This window comes from Argopecten irradians, chromosome 15 (assembly GCF_041381155.1).
Source record: "Argopecten irradians isolate NY chromosome 15, Ai_NY, whole genome shotgun sequence".
Taxonomy (NCBI): domain Eukaryota; kingdom Metazoa; phylum Mollusca; class Bivalvia; order Pectinida; family Pectinidae; genus Argopecten; species Argopecten irradians.
In genome coordinates, this window is record NC_091148.1 from 24,055,220 (window position 1) to 24,073,805 (window position 18,586).

Here is an 18,586-nt window from a genome sequence, read left to right on the forward strand (position 1 = left end):
AAAACAAACTTTTTATTATTTTGAAGTACATATTGAATGAAGTCAATGAGTAGATTATAATGTTGTAATGATCATGACCAATGTATAAATAGTTAGTTAGTAGTTTATATCATATACATGACTCTGCCTATTTCTAGGCTTTCTTCACACCAAGTCAATGTTATGTCAGGATAATGTTTAAATAATTTGACCGTATTTGACTCAACAACTGCCCCTTTCCCTTTTTACACCTCAATTCCATTTGCTTAAATCGAATTCAGATAGAAAATTGGGGTACATCGTTATAGTTCATTTGGGTACTTATACTTATTCATAATGGTGCACTGTGACACACTTATACATATAGAAAACAATTTTCCAAACATTAGTTTTAAAAAGTGATCCGATCATTACTAGATTTGAACACGGTGATTGATATTAAACATAATTATTTTTTTATTAGCTTGTTTGTACAATGGTCATGATGTAAACATTTCCAAGTGTAAATGAATACGCTAAAAATTCAATGAATTTGTAGATGTTGATTACTTTATTATACACTCAACGTAATGTAAACTTAAGCACTAAAGTAAATATCTCAGGATCAACTAGAATCTGCTATATGATAAAATGTATATCACAATGATATCATTGGTAAAATATGAAAGCTTTTTAAGAAACTACATGTACATGTTATATACCGTATTTATTATTTAATCCAATAACGCTCCTGTTCTTGTAAGCACCCTCCCTCATTTTTGAGGGTTCCATTACCTACCTCATATTAAATGCAGATTGAAACTATGAAAACCACACATTTCTTTATTTTTAGTGCGAGTGTACTCGTACTATTGTTTTCCTTGTCGGGTGTAGAGTCCGCTATTTCATTTCAGAAATATTTTATTAACAATACAAATATAAAGAAAATTACAAAAAGTATTGTTAAAAGAACAACAGGCGCAATGCCTATATCAGTCTTCTTCTATTACTTCCGGTTATAGGCTTGGTAGAAAGATATTATGTATCAATTGATTCTTTCTACAGAAATTGTATATCATAACATGTAACGTACATCTAATCTATTACAGTATGGATTAAGGAGTATTATATATTCATCATGAAATTAAATAGACTAGGTGATATAATTATAGAGATAACTACTATTCAAAATTACTTAGAAAAAATGAAAACAAAAATATTATTTGATAAAGTGTAGACACAACATATTTCCACCAAGTCTAAAATGAAAAGTTATATGTAATATATATATATATAATAAACAATAATAACACACTCACACACATTCATTCGCACTTTCAAACTAGAATGTTATAAGGTATATTTAACATAACAAACTTGCCTTGCTATAATAGTACATAAAAAGTAGATTGAATTAAACGTATTACTACTAAAGACAGTATTACATGTAATGTCTTATTTGTACATAGAGAAGCGTTTAAAGGATTTAATATATAAGTTTACATGATATAGAATGGACTTATTTAAATGATCAGGAGCATTAAGGATGCCACACACTAAGCAATGAAGATTTATATAACCTAACAAATTGTATATAGATAGAATATGGTATCTAGAATTGGAATGCATGGGGCATTGGAAGAAAAAATGCATTAAATCTTCACTTGGAGCACCACATTCACAAGATGGATTATCAATAAGGTGATCAAAATATTTATCATAATTAAGGTCACTTTTAAAATTTCTAAGCTGGCATAAAATTATATTAAGTTGTCTGGGAGCAGAATTAATGAACATTTCAGAAATAGTTCTATCATTAGTAGTTTTTAGCTTACATTCAAAAGAAGAAATTGAAATAGAATCTCTAAGAGAAATATCAAGTGAGTTCCACATAGCCATAGTTGAAGGAAAAAAAACTTTTCATTTAGCTATTAGTACGTGACAGTGGTATATTAAATACTCTGTTATTTCTAAAATTGTATATATTGTTTACATTTAAATATGGTTGTAGAATATTGGAGAGATACAATGGAGTAAAGTTATTAATAATTTTGAACATCAAAATAAGTTTATGATTCTGTCTTCTTTTACTTAAAGGTTCCAGTTCAGTTTCATTATATAAGATATGGTGAGAGGTACCTCTTCTGAGTCCTGAAAGGTAGTGGGCCTTTAAGATAAAATTTACAATGAAGTTCAAGCATGATGAAAATGGTGTCTTGCATATTCAAAAGCAATAATTGTGGGATTTGTGGGTAAATCTTAGTATAATTCCATATTAATGTCTATTGCAGTACATTTGTCAAAACTTTAAACATAATACATACTTGTATCAAAAGCCAATAGTTAAGTAGTTTGAGCAAAAGTATTTGATATAGGCAAATTAATGATAATTTTGCACTTTGACAACAAGAATACATAAACATATACAATTTTGCAAACCTTTCCAAGATATCGCAAAAATACTATCCTAGCAAAAACACTAACTCCTATATAGTAAATGTACAGTATCATTAAAATGAATAAAGTTACAAGATAAAACAAAAAGCTTAAAGTTTCACACACCTTTTTCATTGAGCCAACTCGTCACAGAGGTGGAGAGCTACAGGTAGAATGTCACACACCTTTACCATTGGACCAACACTCCTCAGAGATGGAGAGCTACAGGTAGAATGTCAGACACCTTTATCATTGGACTAACACTCCCCAGAGGTAGAGAGCAACACTCCCCAGAGGTGGAGAGCTACAGGTAGAATGTCAGACACCTTTACCATTGGACCAACACTCCCCAGAGGTAGAGAGCTACAGGTAGAATGTCAGACACCTTTACCATTGGACCAACACTCCCCAGAGGTAGAGAGCTACAGGTAGAATGTCAGACACCTTTACCATTGGACCAACACTCCCCAGAGGTGGAGAGCTACAGGTAGAATGCCAGACACCTTTACCATTGGACCAACACTCCCCAGAGGTAGAGAGCTACAGGTAGAATGTCAGACACCTTTACCATTGGACCAACACTCCCCAGAGGTGGAGAGCTACAGGTAGAATGTCAGACACCTTTACCATTGGACCAACACTCCCCAGAGGTGAGAGAGTACAGGTAGAATGTCAGACACCTTTACCATTGGACTAACATCCCCAGAGGTAGAGAGCTACAGGTAGAATGTCAGAACCTTTACCATTGGACCAACACTCCCCAGAGGTAGAGAGCTACAGGTAGAATGTCAGACACCTTTACCATTGGACCAACACTCCCCAGAGGTGGAGAGCTACAGGTAGAATGTCAGACACCTTTACCATTGGACCAACACTCCTCAGAGGTGGAGAGCTACAGGTAGAATGTCAGACACCTTTACCATTGGACCAACACTCCCCAGAGGTAGAGAGCTACAGGTAGAATGTCAGACACCTTTACCATTGGACTAACACTCCCAGAGGTGGAGAGCTACAGGTAGAATGTCAACACCTTTACCATTGGACCAACACTCCCCAGAGGTGAGAGCTACAGGTAGAATGTCAGACACCTTACCATTGACAACATCCCAGTAAGAGCTACAGGTAGAATGTCACACACCTTTACCATTGGACCAACACTCCTCAGAGGTGGAGAGCTACAGGTAGAATGTCAGACACCTTTACCATTGGACCAACACTCCCCAGAGGTTGAGAGCTACAGGTAGAATGTCACACACCTTTACCATTGGACCAACACTCCTCAGAGGTGGAGAGCTACAGGTAGAATGTCAGACACCTTTACCATTGGACCAACACTCCCCAGAGGTGGAGAGCTACAGGTAGAATGTCAGACACCTTTACCATTGGACCAACACTCCTTTACCATTGGACTAACACTCCCCAGAGGTGGAGAGCTACAGGTAGAATGTCAGACACCTTTACCATTGGACCAACACTCCTCAGAGGTGGAGAGCTACAGGTAGAATGTCAGACATCTTTACCATTGGACCAACACTCCCAAGACCCCGAGGTGAAGAGCTACAGGTAGAATGTCAGACACCTTAATCACTCAACAACGTCAGCCCAGAGGTGTAGGATTAGCGGTAGAATGTAAGAAACCTTTCAAACCGCTCAGTTACGTCAGCCCAGAGGACTAGTGGTAGGATGACATTTTCATCACTTGACCACATTACAGAGGTCTGAATCTAAGTCTAGTGATACAAAGTCGTCATGTTGACCATTTACTGGGTAACTACACAATGCCGGACGCCTAAACTACCTGGCAGTATCCCCCGAAAACGTCTACACGTAATAAGTATGTCAAATAGCTATCTTACGCCTTACAATTAACCATGTTGGTGTTTGAGATTCGACCTAGCGATCAAGAAATGGAGGGCTTATGGTAACATCTGCTGGACATCTTAACTCGGCCACCGCGGCCCCTAAAAGCACTTTAAATAATTATTATTAAGAAATGCTGGCGTTCCTACTTTTTCAAATCATGGTCGTGCTGAAGGTATACAACATGGAATACAATGCATATCAATATCATTGTAGAAAACGAAAATAAAAAAAGAAATTTGTCTAATGCATTCAATATGGTAAGTTTTGACACCATTTTCGAATCTCTACTAGATTGTCCTTCATTTCTCCTTTCCAATGGAATATTTTCATACGAGTCGTCATTTGTCGTTGTTTCGTTGTTTTTCTTCTTTGATCTGAATATAAATTGATACACACAGACCAACCCATTCGGCAGTTGTTCTTTGTCGTATAAACGTATTGTCGCTATGGTCATCAAAATCACCATGGTGCTATGTAAAACAGTTGCTAAAAGGAAAAATGTCATGCCAGCCAATGGGTCGGAGGTGGACGGCAGATATGATCCCATCACTGACATGTAGACAGTCAATGATAGAAAGAGAGTTAAGGAGAAGCTGACCCTGTCACTCGTCCCCACGGGTATCAGAAACACGAATGCGTCCAACACACAGAGGATGGCCACTGGGGTCAGCAGGTTAATGATGAAGTAATCGGACTTCCTGACCATGCCAATCGTTATGGAGAACAACGAAACGTTGGTCAGTTTGTCATACCGATCCACCTTGTCCGAGACGTTTGTCCAGATCACGTCCCACTCACCGTTTTTATTGTAGAAGTCCATGTTGACAGAAGACTGGATGGGTACAAGTCTCATCTCTTCTTTACTATACATCATGTTGTTCAGGATGAGGGTACACCTCTGGTAATCCCGAGGAAAGTCCCGCACATTGGACTGGCATGACGACCTTTAATATCAATGTAAGTACTATAATATAATCTTAAATTGGTTTGTCAAGTGGACAGGGATATCTCAACCCGAGTGTAAGATTTTGGCTAGTCAACCCCAGGCTTGCCGAGGGTTGGCGGCCAAAATCCTTCACCCAGGTAAAAGACAGAGTAACCTTTCCCTCGAAACCGCGTGATAACTCTGTCAAATAAATGTGACATTTTATAGTCTTCTATAGAACATTGATTCAATCTTACGACATAATTACAACAGAGAACCGGATTAGAGTAACTGTAGTTACCCGCATCTATGATGGCAGAAATACAAAAATTGAGTAAGGTTGTTTATGCTGGCTTTTCACAGATGTAACCACAGGGACTTGTAACGTAGGTTTTGAGAAAGTCTGCTGTGTATACATGTGCACTATATACTATATAAAAGGACAAGGGAACCAACGGCTCGCATGGAAGAGGTACATTTGCCTCTACAAAAATCACCCGTATTCCGTCATACATGGAGAAATATGTACATCTTTAATACCAATATATCCATAAATACATTTTCTACATGGAAAGCATACTTTTTTTCACTATGAACGTGGAAAATGTAGTCAGATTTTCTCACTGTCTTTATGCCTGTCCACTGAAATCTAGGTCAAATGGACTCATATTCCCTTGGGACAATTTTTTTATGCATTTAAATCATTTTCTTGTGACATTTTTTTCCATTGCAAATACAAATAGGCTAACTCCGATGACTCTGTCATTGATCCAATTCAACAAAGAGGCGAGGAATCACACCTTTTTATCCAGCACTCGATTCCTGTTCATATAATCCGCCATATTCTAATTGATGATGGGTACGGTTTGGTGTACCCGCCCTTACCTGATATTGCACTGATATTCTGTACTGGGACTCTGTATAAATTTCACGGTTTATGTTCGTAGGAGTACCTATATCTGAGATACATATATCATTAATTGAGGAACCTAACTTAATTGGAGACTGTTATGTTTTACTTGACCGCTAACACATTAAAATTGTAGCTTTTAGTATACAAGCACTGGGTATATGGGATTTGCAGTCCGGGTCCGGGTATGGGGTACACAATATCTACACAAACGTGTTTAACCTAGATTTCTGTTGACAGGCATAACGACAGTGAGAAAATCTGAATGCATTTTCCACGTTCATAGTGAAATAAAGGTATGTTAATATATTATTTCGTATTTGAAGTTTTGTTTTCCATGTAGAAAATGTATTTATGAATATATTGGTATTAAGATGTACATATTTATCCATGTATGACGGAATACGAGTGACTTTAGTAGAGGCAGGTGTACCTCTTCCAAGCGAGCCGTTGGTTCCCTCTATATATACTGAGCGCCGATGAAAACGCAACACTGTTATGATATGCAAAATTTAATGGTAACAAAAGTTTTACAGAAAATTTTTTTTTCATTACAAAGGTATACATTTCGAGAGGCGTTTCCTACCAGTGATTTAGTCAAAGATTGCCCATGAATGGAGATGAGACAAATGTTTCAAAGCTACCCCCAAAATTCATTTTCACACTTTCAATATCTGATGTGGCTACCATTTGCCTCCACACATGCACGACCCCTATGTGGCATGGACCGAACCAGACGCTGAATTCTAACTGGCTGAATGTTCCTCCACTCCTCCTGAAGGGTACTTTCAAGTTCACGTCGATTTTGCGGTTGTGGCTGACGTCGTTTCACAGCTTGACCTAACTGGTCCAACAAATGTTCAATCGGACTTAGGTCAGGGGAGAAGGCAGGCCAGGACCGTGTTTGAATGTTCTGTTGATTAAGAAAGTCTGTGATCTACCTTGCTGAGTGCCCACGATCATTGTCTTCCTGTAGAATGTCGACGTCGGGATGATTACGAAAGAACGGTACAACGGTAGTTTGAAGGACTTCGTCGATGTAACGCCGTGCCGTCAGATTACCGATCACGATAAATAGGGGCCTCCTGCGGTCGAAGGATTCCCCTCCCCACACCATGACACTGCCACCACCCCAACGGCCACATTCGCGGGGGCATGAATCGTCGTAATGCTCTCCTCGTTGTCTCCACACGCGAATCCTACCGTCACTATTACGGAGATGGAAGCGGGATTCATCCATGAACAGTACGCGTCTCCATTGGCGCATGGGTCCACGTCAGGCGATTTTGTCGTCGACGTTCGTTGCGTCAACATGTTCCCACGGAAGGGTCTACAGGCTTTCAAACCGGCGCTACGCAAATGTCGGCGGACATTAGAAACCGAAATTCGTCCTCCATTGATACCTATCTTTATTCTGGCCAATTGGGAGGCAGTTTGGAAGCGGTCACGGAGATTGGTGACCCGGATGTAACAGTCATGTCGATCCGACGTCACTCGTTGCCTCCCAGGGCATGGTCTATCATTCAGAGAACCTGTTTGAACGTATCGCTGATGAAGTCTCACAATAGTAGAAGGCGAACATCCCATTCTACGCGCAATTTCACGCCGCGGAAGTCCGCCTGCCAACATACCCATGATTCGTGACGCTGGGTATCCGTAAGTCGTGGCATCGTTTTCCAAACAAAACGGCGTTTTCAAAATCTGAATCTGGAAAACAGTCTTCCTACCCACAAGGACTGTACACGTGTAATTGGTAGACCAAGCGCGCATTGATACCGAGTGCACGTGCAGGTACTTTTTCAACAATCGACCGCTTCACGGCCCGAGAGCAAGTTCAGTCATGCGAATCATTATTGTATACATAGGTAAGGTCCTCAAAGTTTTACATTATTAATTTGTTTGATATGAACAAACAATTTAATTGAAAAATATTCAATCAAAAAGTGTTGGTTTTTATCGGCGCTCAGTATAGTATATAGTACACATGTATATACAGAAGACTTTCTCACAACCTACGTTACAAGTCCCTGTGGATGTAACGGGTAATTCAACCTCAAAACAACTATAAAATAAAACGGTGTGTGATTTATTGATATTGTCTTCACTTGATAAAAGAGTCATGTTGCATTGTTTTCATTCTAAGTATCTACCAATATACATGTAACCGTTGTAACGGTGGTTCTCGTGACGTCGATATATTAATTGTGTCACTGGATATTGCACTTAATACCGACTATCCTTTGTTTGGAGAGATATCAAAAGACTGTCCAAGAACACGACTGCCATTACTTACATGAGGACACCTCCTGGTACCCACAACACATAACCATTGTGACCAACGTGAACATCAAAGTCTTCTGTGCCCACTTGGTGTATGTTGTCCATGCCGGTAATTAGGACGATCTTTGGGTACCACACTTGAGACGCTGGTAATGTGATACTTTCTATACCTCCATAGTCGTCTGGATTCCACTTCAGACGAAAGTCATACCAACTGTCACATACAAGCAAATCAACAGTTTATTTTTGATGTTATTGATACTAGAATCATATAGGTATAGTCGGTAATTTACGTGGGGTAACGCTTTGTTGATATATCGTCGGTGCTGCTAAGAGACTGTTAAAAGGGAAATCTCCCAGGAAAGCCCTTTCAAAAAGGGAGATATCCCAGAAAAGCCTGTTCAAAAAAGGAGAAATCCCATAAAAGCCTGTTAAAAAAGGGGGATATCCCAGAAACGTCTGTTCAAAAAGGGAGATATCCCAGAAAAGAGCCTGTTCAAAAAGGGAGATATCCCTTATAAAGCCTGTTCAAAAAGGGAGATATCCCAGAAAAGCCTGTTCAAAAACGGAAATATCCCAGAAAAGCCTGTTCAAAAAGGGAGATATCCCACTTAGAGCTGCTGAAAGAGGAATTTTTCTATTGTTACCTTTTAAAGAGGATAAAGTTAAAGGCCCACTACCTTTCCGAAGCAAAATTTAAAGGTTTCTTAAAAACATTAATAACAAAAGAAAATATATATCGATGGCTTAAGATGAGGTTACAACACGAAACATATGCAAGATTTCCTGTCTAATGTACGATAACAGTGGAGATTCATTTCGCTGTTTTGCCGTCTGGCGCAGTGATAGTCAACTACCGCGCGGCATTTAGGACGACGGCGGGAAAACGACCCACGTTATGAAAATTAACATTTTATTTATTCTAATTAAACAGTTCTGAAGGTGATGATAAGTGTGCTAGTAAACGTATAGTTAATAAATCCTCCGACTCTACAAAATTATTGATCTCGTTTTACATTCCTATTTCATAAATTAAAAGCCGTTTCGGAAAGGTAGTGGCCCTTTAAATATATATTACTCAATGGTTGTTTAAAGAGTGATATATTCTCCAATTCATTTTTATGTTATTGATTCTAGAATTAGATATCATATGCAGTCGGTAATTTTTGCGGAAGGGCATTTTCTCGATTTCACACGATAAAGTCGTGCTAGCTAAATTTGCTACCCGTTACGATTAGTGGAAGGTTAGACTCGGATTGAGATATTCCTGTTTATTTGACAGATCTAGACCTATGCAAGATTGTATTAGCATCGAGAAAAATGAGTTCAAAACAAATCCGCTTGTCGTTAATACAAAGTAACTAAATGTTCGTCACACTTACTTCATTCGCAGGGATCCAGACAATGAGATGGTCTCCGAGATCACATTGAAGTCGATCACAGAGTACAAGTTGTACATGACGAACACTTCCACGGTCTGGTTTAGGTAAAATGCGGGCCGGAATTCGGACGTATAATCCCGGAATAATGTATCGTTAAGTTGTTGTAAATCCTCTATCGTTCCTCTCGTTGCAGTACAAGTCCATACTGATATCAGTATCAGGACCAACCTCGTTAACATATCGCGGGACATATCCGGCAACAGTGGCATCGTGTTGTATCTTCTAAAAGAAAACAGTTAACAAAATACAAAAATATCTATGTTACATTTTACTTCAAAAAATTACTGTAAAATAAATAATAATAACAAAATAAATTAAGGATGTACTCCTTTGAGAAGTCAAAATTTTCCTGTATTAAACTTTTTTTAACATATAGATTTTTGGAAATAGGAGTTCATATCATAAAAGAAAATAGAAGAAAATTATATGTCTGTGTGCTCGTTTTTGAGCTATTGTCACTCAAAGATAGTTGACATAATATTGTATTTTATGGGAATTGTGTCGTTTTGACCATATACACAAAAGATTAAATCAATAATTTCCTAATGAGGTGTTTGATATGTGTGAATGTTTGTAGAATTTATTTTTCAGTAGTCTTCCTTAAATATATACCAGTGTTGATTAATAACACTAATATTTCTCTTAGAATAACAACATATGCTACCCCTTCCCCTTAATTTTGAACTACAAAATGCACCATTTTAAACCCTTTTTGCCCAATTTAACCCTTTATAGAAAAAGCTATGGTATTACACTTTGTTAATATTTTGTATATCAATCGGGAAGGGGTTGTTCTTTCTAAATCAAACAGAAAAATGCGGGGTCCGTGTGCTTAATTTTTTGCCCTATTTGAATATTTGTTATTTTTCAGTATTTTATAGTAAAAAAATAATAAAAGTGCTCAATTTACCATTAAATGTAAAAAATAAAGTGACAAAAAGTATCATTTCACACATTTATGCCAAATATTTTAACTTGCCACGAACCTAGTAAAGATTTACAGCAAACATTAGCTCGATACCGCTAAAAATGCTGGCATAGTGATGATATAAGTAAAATCAATTTTAGTAAAAATGGTTAAACTGTGTCTCTACTTAAAGCGAAAAAAAAACTCAATTTCAAAATGGCCGCCAAATGGGACATTTCTTAACATTCATATACAAAAAAAAATCTACTAAAAATAGAAATGTAATTTTTTGACAAAATTTGAAACTGGCAACTTGCTACAGATATTGATAAATTGTATATGAAAATCTCACTACTTCTTTGATCTTTGTCGAAACGAGACTTCAACGGGACTGAAACCTCAGAAGAATACATCCTTAAATGTAAACAAATAAAAATAATTAGAATATCTTCATGACAATTTCACGTAAAAAGATGAAAATAAGGTATAATAATAATGAGGTAACTAAACAAGTAGTCAGTAAAATAAAACCAAAATTAACAAAAAACATCTTCAAAACACTTTCATTTAAAAATATTAAAATATAAAAAAAATTGAAACTAAATAAAACTTGCAGTAGATTTAATGAAATAAATATAACTAGAATATCTTCATGACACTCTCACATAAAAAAAATAAAAGAAAAAAAATTCAAACATAAAAAATAATTTCAAAAGCTCTTGTAGGAAAATTAACAATGTTTGTTATAAAATGTGAAATGAAGAAAATGTTTTAAGTGATGATTGATGAGGAAAATTAGCACTGTTTGTTATAAAACGTGAAATGAAGAAAATGTTTGTAAGTGATGAGTGATGAGTGACGAATGAAAACCCTCCTACGAGAGGAAAACTAAGGTCAAAATTGTATTTAAATGATTTATTGAATAAACGTTTTTTTAGAAAAAAATGGATGATTAAAACATCAATTATGTACCTGATATATCACCATACTAGTAGATCATTTTAAAATAGACCATGTATGTCGTATTTTTCTAGGGTTTAGTTTATGGGCTTGCGATAGATTTTGAATGCAATGTAGGAGTACAACTAGGCCATTGGCTAGGAGGGTCCGACAAGCACCCCCCCAACATCCAAACCAATATTATTCTGAACCCTTATGACCCACTAATCACAAATCAAAATGTTAACATTGCAGACGTTGGGATGAACTTCCGGTTATGACGTCATCAAGATGGCCGCCATCGCGAATTTCACTAAAAAACATTGTCATAACATTGACATTTTTCAACCGAAATAGACAAATGAGGTATCAAAATGACCACAATAGAACAACAAATACATATCAGGACAACAAAATCCAATATATGTTATGATTTCTACCCAGGAAATGAAAAATCTGATTTTAAGCTCAAAAATGGTGATTTTATAGCTTTTTTTTCATATTTGGCTTGACGCAGCAAAAATGTTTCCAAACAGCAAACTATTATTTCTAATAAGTTTTTTGACCACTTATCACTATAACAACAAAGACCAATGTTAACATCGTATAAGTTCCTGTTATGACGTCATTAAGATGGCCACCATCTCCAATTTCACTGAAAAATAGACATAACATTGACATTTTCAACTAGACAAATAGACAAATGAGGTATCAAAATGACCATAATAGAACAACAAATACATATCAGGACCAAAAAATCCAATATATGTAGTGATTTCTACGCAAGAAATGAAAAAAATAAGATTTTAAGCTCAAAAATGGTGATTTTTCTGATTTATTTTATTTCGTAGCTCAAAAATGGTGATTTTATCAGATTTTTTTTATTTCGTAGAAATCACTATATATATTGAATTTTGTTGTCTTGATATGTATGAGAAATGTTCTATTGTGGTCATTTTGATACCTCATTTGTCTACTTCGGTTGAACAATGTCAATGTTTTGACTATTTTAGTGAAGTTCGAGATGGCGGCCATCTTGATGACGTCATAACCGGAAGTTCATCCCAACTTATGCAATGTTTACATTTTGATTTGTGATCAGTGGGTCATAAGGGTTCAGAAAAATATTGGTTCGGAGGTTTGGGGGGGGGGGGTGCATGTGGGACCCTCCTAGCCCATGGCCTAAACCTATATGTTTCCATATCCTTCCGTCATACCGATAGATTAATAGAACATTCAGCAGAAATAAAACTACGAAATCTATAACATATTAACAGACAAAGGAAACCCTATGGCGTAATTAAGAAGATTTAATGTCGCACTTCCGACATCATGTTTGAAAAGTAATTGATACGAGGGCGATGAATTAGTTAAAAACATGGCTGTGATGTCATCTATTGTTATAGCTTGAGGTATAGTCGGGGCAAAGTCTACTATTATCACCTATTACTGTGGAATAGTTACCTTTGCTGTGGAATATTTTGTGAACTATTCCACGAGAAAAGGTACCAGGTAACTATTCCACAGTTGTAGATGAATGTAGCTTAGCATGTAGTTGGAAATACATCCTCATTCATTATTTCCTTAGAGATGGATAAAAGATTAACCCAGGCACTTGTCACCGTTGTTGTGATGTATTTGTAAAGTTATTTTCATAATACCGATATACATATATATGTGTATACAATTTTCATCACTTCATTCCAAAATAAATTTCATTAGTTCTTTCACAGCCACTATAACCCAGAAAAGAATTCACTTTAACAAATCCAGAAGAGAGAAGATCAAATCCCATCAGACAAATGCTGAATTTTCTGCCAAAATGAAATTACAGATGCTCGACATTCTTTTTTTCCATATTTTGTGTATCCAAATCACTTCATATTCCATAACAACGGCATCAATCAAACAAATTAACATCCCAACACATTACAAGACGATAACAATTCCCAAGGAATACTTTCAAAAAACACACTTTTGCTACATGATGTCACTTTTTTGTGTATACATGTATATCCAAAACGTTGGGGAATACATTTTTTCTTCAAACTTTGCTAAATTAACTCCCTCTAAGGCCAGTGCTGGATGGGAAAAGATTTTTCCACAAATCACTTCAAATTTATATCCAAAAATCATCACTACTGCATATCCAGAGCTACATGTTAATGGTCCTCCATGTTGAACAGTGAAAACAAAACTGAGTAAATGTTTCAGTGTGAGTACCATATAGTACCTATGCATGGTTCTTTTAAAAAATCATGCAAATCATGATTGTTGTTCTCAGAGTGAGGTAAATAAATGAATCATGAATAGGTCTAAAGGTTAAAATAGGTAGTAAGGGTTTACTTGGAGCCATGGAATAGTTAAACAATACCCAGTGTAATAGTTGAGAGTGACCGTGACATTCAGTGCCATGTTTTAAGCATGAGAAACACCTCTAACTGTGGAATAGTCAAGATAATGAATAGTTATCGGCCCTTACGTGCCTCGAACAATTCATTATCTTGATTATTCCACAGTTTTTGGTGTTTCTCCTATAAAAAGACATCAATCTGAATATAATAGGTATAGGAGAAACTGTTACTTTCCACTTTTACACTGGGTATTGTTTAACTATTCCACAGCTCCAGGTAAACCCCTTACTTTTTATTTAGACCTTGAGATCTATTCATGATGCATTTCAATACCTCACTTACATGTAGAGAGCATGCATCATGATTTTCATTAACTTTTTGAGAGATCAATGCATATGTGTACTATATGGTACTCACCCGGAAACATTCACTCAGTTTAGTTTTCACAGTTCAACATGGAGGACCATAAATATGTAGCTCTGTATGCAGATTTAAACACAGTAGTGATTATTTTTGGATATAAAGTTTGAGTGATTTGGTCCAAAAACTTTTTCATGGAGCACAGAGAGCTGATCAAGATTTGAGGAAAAAATGTTCACCCTGATTTCTTATCATAATACTACATATACACAGAAAAGTGAAATCACGTGACACAAGAATATGTGTTTTATGAAAGTATTCCTGGGAATAATAATCTTCATGAAAAGTGTTTGGATATAAATGCATTCAATAGATGTCATTTGTACAGAATATGAAGTGATTTAGATAAAAAGGTATGAAAAATTAGAAAAGTGGAAATAAAATAAACAACACTTCAAGCATCTGTAATTTCTTTTCAACAGAAAATTAAGCTGTTACCTCATGGGATTCCATTTAAACCTCTCTTTTCTGGATTTATAAAAGTGAAGTCATTATGGGTTATGGATATAGTGGTTGTGAAGGAAATGACGAATTTTATTTTGGGATGAAGTGATGAAAATTGCTTACATATAAACATAAGTGTACCAATTCATCATGCCAGGAACCTGGGATTTATCTTAAATGAAAAAATGGTCGTTATAGCTTGGAATTCTGGATTTGTTTGTCGCATTCATATTACTATTGTTCCATTCCCCCTTGATTTCAGGAATGCGAATTTCCAGTATGAATATGGTTATGATGTTGACGATGTGCTTAGTCATGTTCACCGGTACCAGTCATTACATTCACCTTTAACTCTGGAAAAGTTACCTTTTACCGTGGAATAGTTTACAAACTATTCCACAGGAAAAGGTAACAACTCCACAGTAATATTTGATAATAGTCGACTTTGTCTCATCTATACCTCAAGCTATAACAATAGATGACATCACAGCCATGCTTTAAGGAAAGATAACAAACCGATAGGATACAAAAGTTTGAAACCAACAATGAAAACGAGTAAGAGTAAACCTTGTGAAGATTATTACATACAAAGTAAAATGGAAAATCCAATTCGAGAATCGGTTTAATTGGGAATTAATATGGAAAATATGGAAAAAGATATACGAAATAGCGTTACAACAAATGAAGTGAAAGAATTTCAATGGAAGTTTATTCACAACATTGTATATACACAGAATAAAAAAAGTAAGGTAAGTTTAGTAATTCAAATAGCAAAGGTCAATTTTTCAAAACTCAAACTAAAACTATTGCACATTTATTTATATGTGGTATTGTCAGAAATTGGAGATATATATATTAACATAGGATGTGGTGATTTTGGTATATTAATATAATGATGATTTCTCAGTTCCTCCCAATACAGCATTATTGTTCTTCAAATGGTCTATTTGGAAATGTAGAAATGATGTAAAGTATTGCAAAGTAGAAATTGCTGTTGATCGTACATATACACTCTATTAGGAAATCCAATACACATTAAAGAATTTGGAAAAGTTTATAAAATCGAAGAAAAAGAACATTGTTTTTAGAATAAATGTTGAAAATATCTTAGTTTAAACTTTAAGATAACATCGAAGACTTAATGAATACAATACAGAATGATACGAAGAATTAAGAATGAAAGAGGACAATGTAATAAATGAGTACATATGAATGATTCAAAATGGATGTTTTGTAAAGCAATGGATATGATAAAGAGTGAATGAGTGAGTCTATACGAATGTAAAAAGATGAATGAGAGCCCTTTTCCAAAAGGACAATATATCCAATGCTGAATCCAGGGTTCCAACCCTGGAAGTAATTAACGTCATGTCTGCAGAATAAAGTCAATCTTTCCAGCTGAAAAATACATTTTTTAATGTTTGTCTAATAAGCAAAATTCCATTGTTCTATATTCGACATTAGGTAGTGGTTAAATTACTGTTTACATGTATCTATAAATGTTTTACGTTGTGGATTTATAACATAAAACTAGCAGCGGTCTGTAAAGCACACCCACATATTTGTGCAATATCTCGACAACATAGAAATTATTTGAGTTTATCCTAAAATAGATTTTGAATAAACAGCCCACCATGATAACAAGTCTGCGGTGTAAAGTGATACCCTATAGCTACATAAGTGTACCATGCCACTTACGTTTATGTGTGTGCAGTGATGCATTTGGCCTCCAAAATAAACGCATTTTGTTTAGACTCCTTTCAGCATAAATAAACTGATAGCATGTCAAGATATTTAAATAATGATATTGTTACAGTGTAATGATTCACATTGGAATTTTTTACACTTTCACGACAAGGTATTTATATACATATTTAATTGACAAAGAAATGTCTAGACAATGCACAAAACACTGCTTGAACGTTTTCATAACAACATATCTATAGAGTGTGGTTCAGCATTACTAGAGATGTTTTAATCTTATCTTTAAGCTAAATATCAACCAATATGCATATACATGTATTTACCTTTTCGGTTGAAACGCTCCGGTATCTGTTACTTCACCATTAGTCGGTAATATTTCTGTAGAACGTCGGGTGATCTGTCCGGAAGTTTCCCGACAACCCAATGTGTGACCTAGATATCACGATTTTGTGCCTGACATCTAACCTTATAATTATGGTATCCCATCCGTAACAATGAAAGATCAAGTTATGACTACGATGTAAACGTAACGTCTTTATCAGAGTATGTGTTACTTAATATATTATATGTTAATTATTGTTTTCGAGGTAATTGTTTTTCATTGGTTGCCAAATCCATTTGCAATAAAATTTGAAATCAAATTGGTTTTCATCCAACCATAAGGTAGTCTGCAGTTGCCTTGTAGCATAATTATCTTGTCGTGCTGGCAGGTAATGAGTGGTACGTCATGTATTTGTGTGTATAACGTCATGGTTTTGTTTTATCACAAAATTGTGATATCACAATCGATAACTCCTTCTAAAGGCAGGTAACAAGCATGAAATAGTTGTTTTTACTCATGGATCACACTATTCTATGTTTTTATTAGTATTCATATTTTCAAAAATCTTTTCCCGTTTCCTGCTTATGAGAAAGTTGACAGTCACTAAGCATAGTTAACTTTTAATTTATGCACTGTAATAAAATTACTGACTCCAAATATTAACCCTTTATCTTAATTGATACTAATAATAGAAATGTCTACTAATTGGATTAACTCATGAATACGTGATATGTGATATGTGATGGACTATTGTTTCTATTGTTATGACACTAAATACATGTAGTTATTAGATAAGGGAGACAACTCCTATAGCTACATTGTATATTATCAATACATCCTAAGGTCATATTATTAATTTAGGTTATAGAACTTTCTAGAATAATATCACGTATAATCATACTTGTTTGTAAACATGTTGATTATAAGTAGGGATCAAGATTGATCTATTTCCAGAAAGTTCAGTGTGTTTATTTGTTCAATCAGAACTGTAATGAGACCTGTGATTAGACATATCAAGAACAGTACAGCGCCATAAAAGATTCTATTGGGATAGCTATTGTGACTTTATATGTGGATGATTGCAACACTTTGTGTGGATTTATTCATATTGCCTGGAACTTTACAAATCATGTGTGGACATTCATTTTCCTCGTGGATTTGTGATTATTGTTAATTTGAAACCTGAAAGGATCAAGGATTATACCAGGACATTCGCATACAGATAAGTAACACTTTAAATCATCGTATTACTCTTGTACCACCACCAATTACTTAAGATATTGTAAACCATCTCTGTATAATATTGTATATATAATTAGATTGTGTTTTGAATTTAGCTGCTGGTTTCTCATTTCTGTTATTCTGGGTCATAACACTATTGGTGATGGAATGATGCTAAAAGATGGTATCCAATGCTAACTTCATTTCAGCGGGAAGATTACAAAGAGTTGCATTTCATCATTACTGGAGATACTAGTCCCGCACAAATGTAATCGGTATTTACATGTGGTACACGTGGTACATGAATTTGTCTAAATTAAAAGTCTAGAGAGGTTTGGTCCCGAGGGCTGCATCTTGTTGGTCCAGGGTGACAAATCACCTTCCCCTCCACGAAAGAAAAATGTAGAAACTGCGGAAAATATATCAGCATATACTATCGCCTTCTAGTGAAAAGGCTAGAC

At 35.6% G+C, this 18,586-nt stretch overlaps 2 protein-coding genes across 6 annotated transcripts in view; one reads left to right on the forward strand and one right to left on the reverse strand.

The window, feature by feature from the left end:
* LOC138308535 (acetylcholine receptor subunit beta-like) lies at window positions 1-17,284 on the reverse strand. Of its 5 annotated transcripts, XR_011206144.1 has the most exons (6): window positions 16,906-17,274; window positions 9,755-10,036; window positions 8,386-8,586; window positions 5,056-5,201; window positions 2,521-2,616; window positions 1-2,125 (listed from the first exon to the last, which is right to left on the reverse strand). XR_011206144.1 is itself a non-coding variant. In XM_069249556.1 (5 exons), the coding sequence occupies exons 2-5, from the start codon at window positions 10,021-10,023 to the stop codon at window positions 2,073-2,075; spliced, it is 669 nt and encodes a 222-aa protein (XP_069105657.1). In that variant the 5' UTR covers window positions 10,024-10,036; window positions 16,906-17,275; the 3' UTR covers window positions 1-2,072. The 5 variants fall into 5 exon arrangements, 4 of the variants coding, with proteins under 4 accessions (XP_069105657.1, XP_069105658.1, XP_069105656.1 ...); XM_069249556.1 differs by lacking the exon at window positions 2,521-2,616 and having other exon boundaries at window positions 16,906-17,275; XM_069249557.1 differs by having other exon boundaries at window positions 1-2,616.
* Window positions 16,631-18,586, forward strand: part of LOC138308534 (uncharacterized) — a 14,487-nt gene continuing 12,531 nt past the window's right edge. Inside the window, exon 1 of the mRNA XM_069249553.1 lies at window positions 16,631-16,736. The gene's annotated coding sequence lies outside the window, so the exon portion shown is untranslated. The remainder of the gene's footprint in view (window positions 16,737-18,586) is intronic.

Coding starts and splice junctions, on each gene's coding strand:
- LOC138308535 (XM_069249555.1), bottom strand. CDS start 10,023: ATGCCACTGTTGCCGGATATGTCCCGCGATATGTTAACGAGGTTGGTC. Junction 8,587..9,754: donor TCTGGATCCCTGCGAATGAA/GTAAGTGTGACG, acceptor TGTATGTGACAG/TTGGTATGACTTTCGTCTGA. Junction 5,202..8,385: donor GTACCAGGAGGTGTCCTCAT/GTAAGTAATGGC, acceptor TTGATATTAAAG/GTCGTCATGCCAGTCCAATG.